This window comes from Caloenas nicobarica, chromosome 5, assembly GCF_036013445.1.
Source record: "Caloenas nicobarica isolate bCalNic1 chromosome 5, bCalNic1.hap1, whole genome shotgun sequence".
NCBI classification, from domain to species: Eukaryota; Metazoa; Chordata; class Aves; order Columbiformes; family Columbidae; genus Caloenas; species Caloenas nicobarica.
In genome coordinates this window covers 60,171,253-60,188,205 of record NC_088249.1, presented here as the reverse complement: position 1 = coordinate 60,188,205, position 16,953 = coordinate 60,171,253, and the positions used below count along the sequence as shown (strand labels likewise).

Here is a 16,953-nt window from a genome sequence, read left to right as displayed (position 1 = left end):
TCCCCCTAAATAAAAAGCATGTTTTGGTTTAGTTCAAAAAATAGAAGACAGCCTCTTTTTTTTTTCAGGCTGAGATTGCCTATGAAATTTATTTTTATTTATAGCTATAACCCAGATTTAGGAAGAGACAGAACAAGAGAAAATGCTTCTTGCAGAGCTCATCCTTTTCCTGTGCCATCAGCAATTTTTTTTTCATCCAGCTGTTTTTCTTCTGGAACTAAAATATTCAATGGCAACATGACAGGAACCCAAGAGAGGCTATGCAGGTACTACCTGTCTAACTATGATGTGTTTCCTGAAACATGTTTGAGGGTTAAAATCACCTATGGTGTGTTTTATGGTGCTTTTTTAGCATTCTGTCAATAGTCTTTCTACTTCAGGAAGAGCATCTTTCCAGTTTTTGGTCAATTAATTCAATTTAGTGTAGCAAGAACATTTTTTGTGTTATATATTTTTTTGCAGACGTGGTGAAGAATTTCCGTGAGTGGTTTATTTTCCTTTTTTTCCTTTTTTAATTGGAAAATTCAGTTAGTAAGCTGAAGTTTTACTTAAATGCGCTAGTTTTTCCGTTAAGAGAATCGACCTTTTGGTGGGTGCTTTACCCAGAAGCCATGTGTCAGTTCTGCTTGTTCCTTGCAGAGGCAGCAGTGAAAGTGTGTCCAGACTTCGGGGCAGGAGAGCCTGGCCACATGGCCCTGGGCTGCCTCGCTGCAAGGATCTTGCAAATGCCACTTCCCGAGAGAAACAAGTGAAGTCAATAACAACCTTCCCAGTAGGCGACTGGCGAGCCAGGGGAAATAAAATTTCACTGATCTGAAAAAGATATTTTTCTGGAAAATGTCACCCATGAGACTTTTATGTGTGCCTTTTTTGCTTTTTCTTGATTTGGAATAAATTACTCCCACCCTATTTGAAACTCTAAGACTTTATTTATATAGAAAGTTTTCTGTTTTCTGTATGGGCTTATTTTTCTTCCTCCTATTTTATTCTTCCATATATTCATTGTCCATTAAAGGAATTTCTGGGGGTGTTATGGCAGAGTAAGAAACGTTAGCCAAGATCAACATTATACTAACTAATCATGTTTAAAATGTGTGGAATGGAGATCTCATCAGAAAATTGATTCGTTGGGCATTCAAATGGCAATCTGCATATTTTTTACCCGTTGTTTATGTAACTAAAGAAGTTAAGGGGTAGTGGAAAATTTTATATTGAAGTGGAAATTTCATATTAACATATGACACATGCTGGAAATCTCTTTTTTTCTCTCACTTTTTTTTGCAGCCAGTACAAGGCTTTGACTATGCCAAGCAACACTTAGGTCAGCAGGGAGCTGAAGATGAGGTTTTACCGGTAACTCAGGAGACTGTTGTACTTCCACTTCCAGTTAGAGATACTCCTGCTTCCCAGGAGAGAGAAATTACTCAGGATGGGAGCACCATCAAAACTGCCCAGTCCAATGAAACAAGGAAAAGGTATGAACTGGCATGTTTCCACAGAGGGGTGGAATGGGGTACACGCTGCTGGTTGCTTAGAGAAAACCTGTAAGGTTTGGCACCCCGGCTCTGCATGTGGCAGATGGTTCCTCCATGATATATTCGTGGCATAACGCTCGTCTGCGCTGGATGTGTAAGATTGCTGCAAAATACAAGATAAAGTGAAGACTTCACAGATTGCACATGCGTAGAGGATGTAAAAGGGAAGTGGCTCTCATATGAATGCTGGTTTTGTTACAAGGGATGAACCCAAATGAAACGTGGGATCTGGAGTACGAACACTGATCATTTCTCAGATTAACCAAAAGATGGGACCTCAGCCACTGGAAGCTCCACTTATAGACTGTCACTCCAGAATTGGACCCAATGTCTTCATTAGCAGAAGGGAAAACCATAAACATACACTGTATTATGGAAAACCTCTAGATCCAAGGCATCTGCAGCAGGACAAAAGTTTTGAGAGTATAAGAACCGACTAGATAACATCAGTGTCTAGGGTAAAGTGTCTCTGGTTTGCAGTTTCTTCATAGTAAGTCTACAGAGTTGTAGGATCACAGATGAGAAGGTCCCCAGGAAGTTATCTGCCTCTTCGTCTTCTCCACTGCAGGGTCAAATACACCGCTAACTCAACTTTATCTACCTTTTTTTTGACCTCTTCCAGTGGTGGGATGATCACAGCCTTTTCAAGCAATCTGTTCTTTGCTACCTTTCCCGTTAGGAGATTTTACCTCATGTCTACTACCCTCAATGATCATCAGAGTAGCTGAATGTCATTATTTCTTCTCTTGGTCATCTCAGGCAAGGAAAGCAGATTATCCCTTCATCCTAGCTGTTTTGCATGTGTCAAGTCCACTTTTCTTTGATCTGCTCTCCTTGAAATTAATTTAGAGTGGAAGATCACTAACTCTTTATTGCTAAAGAGTGATACCAAAGGGAACAGAGGAAAATAAAACTGTTCAGTTAACAGCCTGAATAGAGATAACAGTTGTTGTCTAGTTCACTGGCCTAGCTCAGAGTTTGGCTCACTGTCTAGTTCAGTCCTTGCTTCCTGAAGGAACTTGGTGGCATAAAAGGTAAGTATCTGGCTAGTGCAGATAAATTCTATAGAAAATCAAATCTTCATAGTTGAGTCACCTCATCTTGTGCTTGTCAATGCACAGTGATATTTGCCCCTTTGGAGTGTTGGAAAAGCTTGGAAAACTCTGCACGATATTGCTGTAGGCAGTGACAGGGATGCACCGGAGGAATCTGCAGCCACAGGAGGTCCCACACTGGAAGGTGTCACCCCACATGGCACAGGGCTGGAGGACCTGGTGCTGCTGCTCTTCATGGGGATAGACCTCAATAGAAGTTGAGGTTTTCCCTACAAAAAACTGGAAACAGAAGGATCCTGAGCTCTGGTTGTGTAGTAAATCACCTGGAATACAGAGAGAGCTGTCTGCAGGGAGTACCAATAGACAGAGAAGAGTAAGTCAGCTGAAAACTCCCCTGGTTCCTGAGATTGCTTCGCTGGCTTTGGCCATAAACTGTTATTATGCCCTTTAATGTCAGCAATGTGTTGTTCACACCATAAATCACTTGAAAAATTGGAATCGGGTTATATAGTCCGTGTGAGGCAAACAGCATTTGTCCCTTGTGGAGTCTTCCATCCTCTGATGGAATGACAAATGGAAGATGACCATGACACCTGCTGTGGTTGCTGGTGCTGGGCTACCACAGGTTAAGTCCTTGCTGGAACTGTTCTTTAAAATGTTTCAAAGCACCCTGAAAGCCATGTGTAAATACACACGAAAAATGTAAACCAGCCATATTAATTAATCCTCTAACAAAAGCGATGAAGCACTTCACTCAGTCATATGAATGAGCACAGAAATCCCCCTCTGTTTAATCTGCACAATTTTAAACAAATGTCGATAAACCATCTTCATCCAGGAATTCACAGGAAAATTATTCTTATTATCAAATGTCTTGAACCTTGGTGCCTTTCTATGCAAATAAGAGTTAGTTTTGCGTCCTTCAGGGTGATTACTTGAGTAAATGAGAACAGGCAGAATTTCAGTCTTTTTTCATTCCCAGGAGCTGTGCCTGGGGATGGAATTTAATGGCTTCTGAAGATGAAGAAATATTTCTTGACCTTTATGTATTTGTTCTTTCATCCAGGCTACTTTGCAGCCTGGAAAGGTCAATTTAAATCAGACTGCTATGAAGTGGCTGGTAATTGATCAGAATATCTTTGATATTACCACTGGAGGAAACTTCACAGTTAATAATACGATGGCCACTTAAAAGGATGACTATTTAGATTAGAGGCAGCAGAAATCATGGTGCAAGTTATCCGTGGTTGCTTCTTTTCCTTGTTCCCAAGTGGAACAGATTTCCTTCAGGTGTTGGTCTGTCCCTGCACAAATTTTTTTACTGGGCTGAGATTATTCATTAGCAGTGACAGACAGGTTTATAGGAGAGAAATGCTACTTTTCAAGAATATTTATTCTCAATAGAGTTTCACAAGAAAATCCCCAGACTGGGCTGAGCTGAGCTGGGTTGCATGCTGAGTTCTGCTAAAGCCCTGTAACTGGAAAGAGGTCATCTCAAGTTATAGATATTTCCACCTAGGCTATTTTCAAAAGAGAGTCCATAAGAATTATCTTTCTTATAACTTGTTCCTTCCTGTTCTGACCACAGTAGGTGTTCTCTGCTTACACCAGCCAGAGTGGTCAGAACTGGAGGTAAATGAATGTTTCAAGCTTGAAATATAGTATTTGCAATAATTTTCGGGATGCTTTTTACAGTTGTTTTGCTTCGGTATTGGTTTCTGGATATAAAGCCATTGTGACAGGAATAGAACTTGATTTTATTTTTTTTTCTCTGTAAATGGAAGTCCTTGTGACTAAGTATTTTTTTTTTTCCCCCCCCTTTCTCCCTCTGATGCAAGCTCTTTACATTATGGTGGTGTTGGCCATGACAATTTATTGATAGCTTGCAGATAGGTGCATGAGTAACTATACAGGTCCTGTAGATAGTTTGCATTCCCATTGTGGCAAGTTTCACGTGTAGAAACAACGTGACACCGCATCTGGATGTGGAGTAGCACCAAATTTAATGTTTTCTACTTTGGCCTGTTTTTCCCAACTTGTGCATTAGGATTTGAGTAATTTACCCACCCCAAAAAGAAGAGCTTGCTCCCAGTGCAGCCCGGAGTTACAGTGCTCATTTATTTATTGCTCCTTGTCGGCACTGAACACTCACAGGAGTTCTGCTCTGCACTCCCCTCTCAGGGACCAGTTTCAGGGCAAGGATATGCAATGGCTGAGTAAAACAAGCATTTTCTGAAGAGTTTCAGCAAATAATGGTGCTGGTTAAGCCAGGTTATGGGCAAAAAGGAAAAGAAGGAGAAATTTCTTATCACTTGTGCGCGTACATGCAAAGTGAGTGAATTTTGCATTGTGACTGACAAAACAGTTGAGGGTAAATAATAAAGGAATTACTTTAGCCATATGTAAAAAACCAGAGGGCTGCTTTATTTTAGCTGTATAAATGACACTGAATTGATAACAGGATTTTTTGTCCTTTGCAGTGCTGCTTCTGTCATTGTGGGGGTTGTGCATTTTGATGTTGTTTGCTTTCTATGCTGCTAAGACACCCATCAGCCCTGAACTAATTGAGAAGTTGTGTTCTCCTGCCATCACCCCGTTCCTGCCTTTACTGTGTTTCTGTGTGCAGTTTATATTCTGTCTCCTTTTGGTACAAAATCAGACTTGAAAACTCAGTGATGCAAACCGTGTGAATGGAATAACCTTGAAAGGAGGTTTATCGGGAAGAGCTCACAGCCTCCCTTGTTGCTATGGTTACTTGCAGCCGGTCCTCGAGTCAGAACGGCTCCATCATCAGCAACGGGTCGGGAAAGCCCAGCTCCAGCCGGAGCTCCCTCCAGAAAGTAATGGCACCGCAAAAAGTGACAAAAGACGAAGGAAGGAAAAGAAACGGTGAGAAGTGTTTCTTGATGAAAACTGCTTGTGGTCACCCCTGTAGCCGTACCCATGCAGGCACCAGCTATGTTGAAACCATCTTCCTATGCCTTCAGCAGTACTTGGGCATTTTCTGTTTGTAGCTTTTTTATTTTCCCTTTATTGCTGCAACCGTTTCTCAACCTTGCACGAAACAGTGTGATGTTTACCCTTTGTGTGGGCCTTTGCAAAGTTTGTTTCTTTGTTTCTTTCTTCTTTTTTTTCCCCTTCTTTTTATTTTTTTTTCTTTTTATTTTTAAGTACTAGTAAAGTAATGAAGCCATGATGCTGTGTAGTAGGTGGACAGGGTTTACAGCTTTTCCTTTTTCTTTGTAGAGCCCTAAGATATTCATTCCCATTACTGCTGAAGTAATTTTTTAAGGTTTCTTTTCTGCATAGAGCCGTAAGATATTAATTTCCATTACTGCCGTTGCTGAGCTGGCCCAGATCTGATGAAGATGAATTAATTAGGTAAAAATTAATTTCAGAAAGTGAGAGACATCAGAGCTTTAACTTTTCATCTCTTATCATCTTCATCATACCTTTTTGTTATTAACACCTGCTGACAGCTTTTTCTAATGCACATGGGATGTTACACTAGATGTTTTTTACAAGCCCTTGGTTGATGGTGGTGACCTTGTGAGTTGAGATGTGTCAGGAACATCTGAAGAGCATAGAACGCAATCGGCTTTCTTCCTTGCTTTTGTTTTGTCTGTCTCTCTCCTTATTTCTCCTGAGTTATAGCTTTGCTCCCATAGCTATATTTTACATGTGAATAGAAAACACGGTGGCTGAACCATTTGATCACTTCCCTCTAAAGGGAGGTAATTAAATTGTACGTGCTGTCATCAGATTTTTTCGTGTGCACAAGTCCATAATTCTTCTTTGTTAAAAATGTAAGTGTGGATGGAAGGACTTGGGTAAAGAGAAAATCCTAGTGTTGATTTCTTCTCCTTCCTCCAGTAAATCAGCTGAGTAATCTCTCTGGAGCATTCTGATGGCAACATCACATTGTGGCATCTCTTGATGATCGTGATGCCTAATACTAAAGTGTCACACAAAGGCTTTGCTGCTTTAGCAGGAATACAGAGTGATAGACAGATACAAAGCACCAGAGGTGGCCTGTTCTGTACAGCAAAACCATACTGTGTTTTTTAAGTGTCCTCTGTTCTTTCCATTCATGTGCCATAATGCACCACATCTTGTGGGGACCGTATAATTGATATAACTGTAGCACTCCATTTTAAAATCAGCTTCATTGAGATTTATGCACATTTGCAAATTCACACAGAGAAGTCAAATTGTTAATTTTCTTTTGTTATGTGTTTGTCACCTGTACTGCCTTCCTCTGACAGACCCGTGACTTTTCTGATTACTTCAGACCTGTAATAATAAGTATTCTGACTAGTCTTGCTCAAAGAGGTATTTTTTTCTTATAGACAGCATAACAATATTTCATTGTTCTATGTTTCAAAGGTCATAATTATTTTTTTCACTGTTTCAAATGTAGCTCATTTTATGAGACAACACCATTTATGGTTTCTAGTGTTAAAAGGTGTGATTTATGGTTTTTTTCTTCCCTACCCAGGAAGGTCAATAATCAAAAACAGTGTCAGGTGATGTTTACACATGTAGGCAAAATAATTTAGTGAAGGTATTGTTTTGTTTTGTTAGGTTTTAAATCTTCAAAGAAAATGGGTAAGAACTTCCAGTTTCTTTGTTAAAAAATTGACTAACACCTGACATCTTCTCATCTGATCTGGAGCGTACTGCGTTTCTAGAGCATATATGTGCTACTTAAAGAAACCTTTCAATGTAGTATAAGGAATAGTAACCCTTTATTTTAAATCTCGTTTTCATTACAATTCTAGCTTCAACTTTATTTCATAACAAGAACTAGGCACTTTTCAAATGCTGTAGAAAACTAATAACTGCTTTATTTACATGTTTATTTTACCTTCTCTCTTCTGAAAAAAAAAAGCCTGAATAATGTTATAATTTAACATAGTCAATGTTGCTATTTAACTTCGTCAAGGTGCTCCTTGTTAGGAGCAGCAAAGGAGCTAAATAATGACTTACAGGAAAACATCTTTGGTGTACAGTCCATTCACAGTAAGGTTACTTGTTGTTTGTTCCTGGCAGCAAGATCTTGAGCTTCCGTGACAGAAAGGAAAAGCTGGGTTTATCTGTTTAAAAAGTAATAGTATAGCATATATAGAAAATATGAAATAGACGGGCTGTTTTTATCTGACTGTTCTGGCTTTGAAGGGCCCTGTGCATGCGACACCTTGTCTGCAAAGCCCTCCTGCTGGTAGAGGCTTCAGCTACTTCTAGAGGAACTTCGCTCAGATACCACGGCCCTACAAAGGGTCACCTGGCACTTTCCAGGCACAGATATGAAAGGGAATAAATACGTTGTTCCCTAGTAGAGAGACGGAGACTTCTTAGCTGTACGCGTATCTTTTAAGATACCTTCAAGAGAGTTTCCTGACACAACCCTTTTAGAACAGCTTCTGAGATGGAATATGTGGCCATGGGAAATGAAATAGCCTCTGCCTTACCAGAGTTATGGAGCTGGCCCCACATTTGTTTTTCTAGGCATGTGCAGATGTGGTTTTAACTTTTGAGTTGTGCAATCCCAGATGCCTATTGAAGTTGAAATTAAAATAGCAAAAATCATGGCACTCATTACTTTTCATCATAGAGCTTACGCTTTGCTCCCCAGTGCTATGATTACAAACACCATTGTTATCTCAGATATTTTGTTCTTTTTGCAGGGTTTTGTCTTTATCCAGCACGATTAGCATCAATTGAATGTGTTGGCTGCTTTTTCCTTCCAGTTTAAGAAAGAAGCTGCTTTTCTTCTTGTTGTTTGTCTGAACCTGCTCCAGCTCTCTAGCCTGGCTCTAGGCTGACGCCTCTAATGCGCATGTCAGCAAAAGCAGCAGCATATTTTCTTCTCTGAAAAACAGTATCTTAGAACTGGAATGAATCCCTTGATGGTCACATGTTTGATTTGGGGACTCCAAGTTAGAATGGCTCATTAGTTGCCATAGTTACAGACCAATTTTAGATTCTATTTCTTGCTGACATTTAGTTACACGGGAAAATGACAGCACTGGATGTTACCTCAGTACATAAAGTCTATATGGCTTGTATCAAAATTGACTCCAAATGGAGTGTGTCGGGGCTGAGAGTGAACAATGTGAAACCAGCATAGACTGACAGGCCTGGCTTAAGGACCTGATGTTTTGGAGGGTCTGGAGAACTATTAAGCTGAGCGTTATTTCTACAGAAAACTCAAATAAAATATCTATTTGGATTAGTATAGTGATAAATTTTGGTAAGATAATTTCATTTTTTTCCTTTTGCTTTTCTTGGAAAACATTTATTAGTATTTCATTTGGAAGTTTCCTTTCTAAAAGTCGAGTTGCGCTTTCATTTACTTTGGGCACTTGGTGGGGTGGGGAAAGTAATTATTAAAACCTTTTTTAAAAAGTGCCCAATCGTACATGTTAGAGCACTGAGAGATGAATGAATCAGCCAACAGAGGTACTGGCAATTTCCGAGACAGGTTTGTAAGAGTGTGGAAAAGAACAACAGGATATTACCACTTTCACCTATCATTTTATCAGGCTTCATATCATTCAGAGAGAAGCAAATGACTGAATGCACAATAACTTAAAGAACTATAGTAGCCAGTAGCCTAGAATACCAAGTTTCCTTTCACCAGCTCCTCACAAAACGAAGGCAATAAAAATTATCAAGGTTGATTTTCTTTTCTTTATTGAATTTTTTTTTCTTCTCTAACCTTTAAGTGCTTGATCTTGCACGATTTCTTGTTTGTTTTGAGAAAAACAAAAGCTTTCATTTACTAGCACACGACTCCATACTTGCTCCATAACTTTGGGGCTGAGAACAACTCATATAGTTGAGCTCAGTTTTGTGCTTGAACTTCATCATCCCGAAGGGACACACATCACAGGTGAATATTTGCAAAGAGTCAAACTTGTGTAAGAAACCTTCCTTTCCTCTGCCTAGGAATCCCAGCTGGAACACTTCTTCTCATCTTTCAAGCATTTGGATATTGTCTTTAAAAATAGATATAACTTCTCAGAAGTCCTTCAGTCAAGGACCACACTCCTTTTTAAAATATTAGACTCTAACACTGTGATTTTCGCTGTCCAGGCAGAAGCTGTCATAAATTTTTAATTCTTTTTTTTCCATCTGTTCTTTGTAGGGATATCTGAAAATCAGGTGTCTGCAAGAAGAAAGTACTAGGGAGGAAAACTTGGCTGTATGATTGGCTTAACTAAAATCAAAGGAATTTTTTGATGTAACTCAGCCAAGCTATGATACACTGCCTCCTTTATTCTACAAAAGTGCGGGCCACCAGTTTTCACACTATCTGATGTGGCAGCTCAGCGTCAGAGACAGCTTTTCTGAATTTCTGAGCAGTTTTCTGTAGTGACTCAAATGAAATACGGCAACAGCAAATGAATCCAGTAGCAGCGCTGTAGCCGTCTGCTTTGACACAGGGGTAGTTGGAGGATCTGGTGTGCCCTAGCAAACATCCACCACCCTTCATCTGCCTTTTCTGCGATGGAAATGAAATACAATTCGCGGTGGCAAGGGCTTCATCTTGCCAAATTTTGGTCCTTTAAAATTGGCTTCCTAATGTAACCCAACCAGGCAGGCTTTCTGTTGATTCCAGAGGGTCCATGGCTAATTGGGACAGATCTCCCTGCTCCAGAGGTACTCACCTTTCTCTTTCCAGTATGGAAGGAGCCCAGACAGCTGCATTAGAGCATATGCGCAGGTAGTGAGAGGATTCCCTTTCATGATGCCCATGTCTCTGAAAGGCTGAGAAATCAGAGCGCTAGGAAGAATTTATGGTGTAGAGAGAGACGAGTCTATTCTTTTCGTCATTCATTCCCCCATCCTGAAGCATGAGCTTCATTTGCCCCAGAAAGAGTGGCAGTGCAGATCTTCATCTCACTCTTTATACTCTCACGGTAAACTCCTAGGCTTTTCTGAAGTAATTTCCAAACATTTAATAAAATTCACTTGTTCAGCTGTGATCACTCATACTGGCACCAGTTAGTATTCTCCTCGAGCCTCCCAGGAGCTCTAGACGTTGATTTTTTTCCTTTTTTTTTTTTTTCCCCAAAGATTTTGGCTTGTGTGACATAGCCTGATATTTCACCATACTGTTTCTATTTTTTCCACTATCTTTTTTTTGGTGTGTTTGATTTAAATATAGAGAGCGCTGTGACCCTGTCTGCATCCTCCTGGTGACAGTGAACCCTTTATTTCTTCAGGCGTAGCCAATACGAGTTCCTGCTGCTTTCTGCACTGGTTTTGGTTTGCAAGAGGCAGCCAAGTATTGTAACCTATTTTGCGACATTCTGAGCCACATTTCTGAGCCTTTTCACACTCCTGCAAAAGCAAAAGATGACGATGCTCCACTGCCTCTTTTCCCAGAGAGTCAATGGGAGAAAAGAACCTCCAAGCTGCCCATGCTGCATGAGTGGGGCCACCCAGATGCTGTATTCACAGGCATGATAGAACTTGTATAGAATAAATAGAAAATACTTTCCGCTCAGCCCTTTTTTTTGAGAAAATCTTTTTGACTGCTTTTCTCATGGCAAGAAAATACCTCATCCTATGTTGCTACGGTCCCTGTTGCAGCAAATCTGCGAAGGAACTGGGATCTGCAGGTGGTTGTGCCAGAGTATTTCTTAATTCACGTCTGCCTTCCCCTCTGATTGAGCTTTACTCTGCCACTTAATTGAGTCTGACAGCAGTTCTCATCCAAGCAACAGTGTGAAGAGTGTGTTGATGTTCATGCCATCAGATCCAGTGGCAGTCTGGATGGTTGTAATCTTTCACTAGTACGTCAGCATTGCGCGAACAGAAAACGATTTCTGCAAAGCTTTTTAAAGCTCAAAGAGCACTATTTTCTTAAAGAAGCAGCTCCTGCTGTAAGTCCTCATGCTTTCCTGTCTTCTTTGTATAGTCATCATCCTTGTCAGTTATTTTTTTTTTTTAATTATGAAACATGCCCAGGAGGATATTATAGAATCGCCAGCCAAGAAAAAGGTCTGATGGATTCCATACAAACATTATGAAATACATGGTCTCTTTTTGAAAGACTTTGATAAGTAGATGAAGCAGATATAGTTGGAGGAGAAGAAGTAGCCACAGGGAAAAATATATTTGCTTGTGCTTATAAGGACAAGAAATGTGCATAGAAAGTGAATGCAACGAGCAGCTAATAGAAGAGTAGTCATCCCATGTATACAGTTTCATAAAAAAAACCTGCAAATGTCAGATCAGAGATCTCAAACAACCTGTTCAGGTGACTCCTATTTCAGGATCCCAGGCAAACCCAGGTCTGCACCACCTCAGAGACATGGCCTGGCATTTAGCAGGCTTTGCATATGAGAAAATAATATCCAGGAGGAATCATGAGCTTCTTCCATTAGTCTGTAAGCTGTCTGCTTCTCTGAAAATGTAATATTTGTGCTGTCTCACACACTGTCTCACGGTTGGGTGTATTTTGGGTGGGGTGTGTGACAGTGTGTGTGTTTACACAAGTGTGTTTTCTGTTGAACTGCAGTATCTTAGAGAAAGGTATTTTACTCCTGAACAGGTTCAGATACTGATGTATTTACTTGTATTTTACTTTATAAGCTTATAAACTCTTTCAGAAGCATATGTCTCTTTGTCGCTAAGAGCTCTTGTCCATGACTTTCTGGAGATAGTCAGCTGACAAATGGAATGATTTAAATTATGCAGATTTTTTTTTTTTTCTATATAGAGACTTTCTCTAAAATGAAAACTATTTCCCCATTATTAATTTACATTCGGGAGTGAGGATTTCTGTTTGAAATACTCATTCACAGGCTCTTTCCTAAGAAGATAGTCTTTCAGATCCGTGACACAGTTTACTCTTTGTCAAACTATAGGTATACACTACAGGCATGGTTATAATGTTTGCATTCCCTTCATACAAAATAAATCTTTGGAAATTTTCAAGTCTTCATCGAATGGCCTAAGAAAAGGCAGAGCACGTCTACCCGCTTGTGAGCGTTTCCCAGGTTTTGGCTTTGTGGTTTTTTTCCATCAATGCCATCCTGTTTCTGAACACTTCCAAAACTGGTCAAACGGTTGCTTCTGAGCAGGACAGCACATATCTTTGTTTCAGATATTTTGCTGTAAGGTTACCCCAGTCATTTAATGTAATCTGCTGTAAGGTCTGACGTAATTTAAATTTCCTTACTCTTTTTTCACAGGTAAGTATTTCAGTCATTCTTTTCTCCCTTCCAATGTATTTTGATTTGGGAGAGGGGAGGAAAGACAAGGTGGAGGGAGAGAGGGAGAAGAAATCTTCTGTGGCCTTCATATCAAAATCTTAGGCTGACAAAAGTATAACTTTTTAAAAAATATAAATTAGTAACTTCATAAAAACAGCATATTCCACCTGGCTAATTGTTTCTTAACCATTCAGAGCTACAGTTCAACAGCCCCTGTTCCGCTGGCTGGAGACCTGTGGCACAGGTGGGTAGATAGTGCAGAGCTGCACCCAACTTGGAGGTCAGCATCCCTGAAGCAGCTTTAATCTAGTGAATCTTGTATAATAATAGCTGCAGTGATGTGGCAATCAAGCTTCGGTGATCGTGCTGCTCTTCAGAAACCCAGTGCCATGCTGATCCTCCCTGCAATTGGCACTCAACCTGAATAAATGAGTGCTTTGGGTCCATCTTCATGTACTTCAGTTACGGGAAGGTTAGGAGGAGTAATTCAATCTCAGTGGATCATGTGGCATAAGATACCTAGCACAAGATGTTTCAGAGTTGGGAAATTACTGCTAAGTAGATGATTAAGTTGGAGGTTTTTTTCCCTTTTCTGCCTCTCAGCTTCTAAGGCTTGCTATGTGTGCATGCAGACAGTGCAAGAAAGAGCAGAAGAACAACGAATCCCTAATAATGTTGGTATGCATCTATTTGGAAACAGAAATTAAAAGCATTGCTTTAAATCTGTGTTGCTAATTATAATGAGCAAATGTACTTATTGTAAGTGACTATAAAAAAAATATCTGGGCAGTTTTCCGTGCTTGTCAGTCGCTCACCCAGCTGAGGCATTTGGATGGGTGGGCTGGCCCAGGGCAAGTACACATGGCAGAAACAAACACTTCAGGACTCCTGCTTTTCTCTGAGCTCCCTTTGGTTTGTTTTTTAAGGTGTAGAAGTTGCTATGGTTCAGTCGTATTATAAACGATTGCTGTAAATTCTCTCAGAAAGAGAGGGATAGGAGCAAATATTAAAATTCCCACAGTATTTGCTTATGGTTCACTGCCAATACAAACTATAGCAGCATGCCAGTAACTGCAGATCACAGACTCTCTTTATCGCTCATTGGTGAAAAAAAGGGCAATGAAAAACTACTTTTATATAATAAATGCAAGTTAATGAACAAATGCTAAGCTAAGGTGGAACAGACTTTCCAATTTCTAGTCCCATTTGGCTGTTATTTCCATGCCAATAGCACTACACTAGATGCAGAAGATGTGATCACGTTAACGAACCACATCAGAAGTAGCTGTCATCTGTGATTTCTGATTCTCTTTATCCTTAATTTTTTTTTAATGAGTCTTTGAACCAGAGGATTTCTGTTTAATTAAGTAAAACTCTGGGTTTCTGAGCCCGAAATGACGTCTGAGGAGACAACCCACACATCTGTAGCTAGTCATGCTCTCTGTGGTTGCCTGGAGATCACTGCTGAGGTCTCTTCTGAAACACTGGCGTGGAAATGCAGCTGCACTTCTTGGTGCTTCCTGCTCGAAGCAGGGTACACAGAGGGTGTTTGGAAGGAATGATGTTTTGCAAGTTGATGCTTAGCCAAGGTTTTTGAGCATGTCTAGCTCAGGCAAATGCTGAGACAGGCAGCCAAGGAGAAGGGATTCCACAGCTTCTTGGTACTTGGACATCTATCCAGGCTCACCTGAGCTCTAATCATCATGAGAGACCATTTTTGTTGGTGTAAAATACAATTCAGACAACCTTTTTCTCTCTTGGAGATAGTCGTGTCACAACGAAGATACCTTGTTAGGGTATTGTGGAAGTTTCAGCAGTGAATTACAGACAGCACCTGTCTTCCAGAACCACATCTGGTGACTTACATGAGAACTGAACTGATTCAAAATGCCCTCAAGGGAGGAACATCCATGGCTCACTTTTATCCCTATTGCAATGGAAATGCCTTCCTGTTCAAGTGCTGTCGGTGACAGGCAAGCGTCTCTTCGTTCATCTGGTTTTGCTGATGTGATGTCCTGGTGGCACGGTCGTCAGTGGCAGCCCAGCGGTTCATTTCAGCGAGCCAGGCTGGTGATCTGCTCGCTCCGCTGAGCATTCGTATTCAGAGTGTTTGAACAACCCCGGGAGGGACGAGGGGATTTCAGACCCACTAAAGACTCTGTCATATTTGGACAATTCTGTGGAGCCAGAGGGACAATATTTAATGACAGAGCGACTGAACCCATGTATTTCTCAAAAGTTCAAGTATTGTCAGCTCCAGTCCACACTGAGTACAGACAGAAAGATGTGAAGTTACTCAGTGGGTTCATATTTTATGTTACGACTGTCAAATATTTTCTTAACAAAATCACTGGCTGTCTAATTTGTACAAGTCCATTGTAATTTGTGCAGTGATTAAATATTAAAACAGAGTGTATTTTCAGAGGAAATAAATTTAGAGCAGACCACTTTGTTCTTTAGCAGAGGATCTCTGCTCCTGTCAGTTAGGAGATGGTGCAAACATTCTTCCCTCTAATAGCATAATTAGTCAAAAATGTTTGCAAGAATCTCTTTGTAGAATTTGTGCTCATGCTTTAGAGTCATTCTTTTATTCCAAAAGGAGGATAAAAGGTTTAAGATTCAACAGCTGCCAAAGTGATGCAGGTTTACAAACAAAATCTGGGGGAGGAAGGACCCAACTGTATGTGAAAAAGCTATCCATTTATATAGAAATTTAAAACTAACAATGCTTCATCATGCCATTTACTTTTAAAGATTTTCAAAAGCCTTCTCCTGTGTCTTAAGAAATCTAGATGGTTTAACTTTATGGTCACCTGAGGTACTGCTTTGCAAATTAAAAATGTCAAACTTGGACACCATCAGTTTCTTAAGCATATTTTAAAACACAACAGTAATGCCTTCATTTTAACAGATGGCATTTTTAGCATTAATAACTTTTGCTAAAATCAGTAGGTTTATTTTTCAAATTCTGAGAATGCTCTTGCAGTATGAGAAAAAAATCTGCAGTCTTGGTTTAGATCAGGCATAACTACTGATGCCTTGGCACGTGGAGGCTTGTGTGTCTTTGTGTATATAATGTATTTTCCACATGAAACCTAGGAAAATATGTACTTTGACTTCCATTGTCATTTTCATACCATTTTCTGTCATTCTTTTTCTCTCTCTCTCTTTTTTTTCCCCCTCATCTTATTAGTGCAGACTGGAAATCAACCTTCTTTGGGGGAGTTCCAGATAATCCTTTGAATACATAATGTTATCTAATCTAATGGGATTTTTTTCCAGTGCAAAGGTCTCCCAGGTCTGCTCCTCGAGTACTAAGCACATCATTAACCTAAAGCATGTGCTTGCTGAATTTCACCTTAAACATACAGTACAAATATCTGTGTCTTTATGCTGAATAAGTTTGATGTGCTTTAGTGCCTGTAAGCGATGAAGAGGAAGGAGGCGTTCTCTTTGATAACATTGCCAAATCTGCCATTGACCCCTTCGACACCTCTTCTGGATCGGTACAGCTGATTGCTATCAAACCCGTGGCACTACCTGCTGTTCATGCTGCATCAGATCGAAGCCAGGAATCTGCCATCATTAATGGAGAGGTAAGGACTGTCTGATAATGTCTCCAGCAGTTTCCTTGGCTACATCCACAGATGGAACAATCTTAAGGCTGTTAAAGTTGAGGATTGGTAGGAGCTTTTCACTCTGATGCTATATAAAGTCCCATTAACGTGGGTTTAAAGGTCTGAGAATTTAAAATCTGCTGTTTCACAATGCAGCTATAAATGTATGTTACCTCAGAGGGGCTATTTTTCTATATTCCTACCTTCCAAATATTCTTCTATTGCATTCATTTTAACAAAATGAGTAATGAAGACAGAGAGCAGAATGAGATCTTTGTCTACGTGAATTCTGTGGCTGAGCATGGAAATGTATAGATCATCTGGGTGCCAAGCTGATCTTTCTATACTGAGCAATACATGTCATTCAGAGCAAGAAGGGATGCAACAGCACCATGGCTTTGCTCAGTCTGCACTCCAGCCTGAGCGTGGAGGCTGCAGTTGTTTCCTAGGAACAAAGTGAGATGGCACAAAGCATCTGATCCAGGTGCTGGCCAAAACCCGTGCTTTAGCTCCAACA

General features: G+C 40.2%; 1 protein-coding gene across 1 annotated transcript in view; it reads left to right on the top strand.

Annotated features, from left to right (window-relative positions):
• KIAA1549L (KIAA1549 like) overlaps positions 1 to 16,953 on the top strand; it is a 119,569-nt gene that overhangs the window by 72,843 nt on the left and 29,773 nt on the right. Inside the window, exons 11-13 of the mRNA XM_065636892.1 lie at positions 1,285 to 1,475; positions 5,352 to 5,479; positions 16,237 to 16,415. Of these exons, the coding sequence (XP_065492964.1) occupies positions 1,285 to 1,475; positions 5,352 to 5,479; positions 16,237 to 16,415 (498 nt within the window). The remainder of the gene's footprint in view (positions 1 to 1,284; positions 1,476 to 5,351; positions 5,480 to 16,236; positions 16,416 to 16,953) is intronic.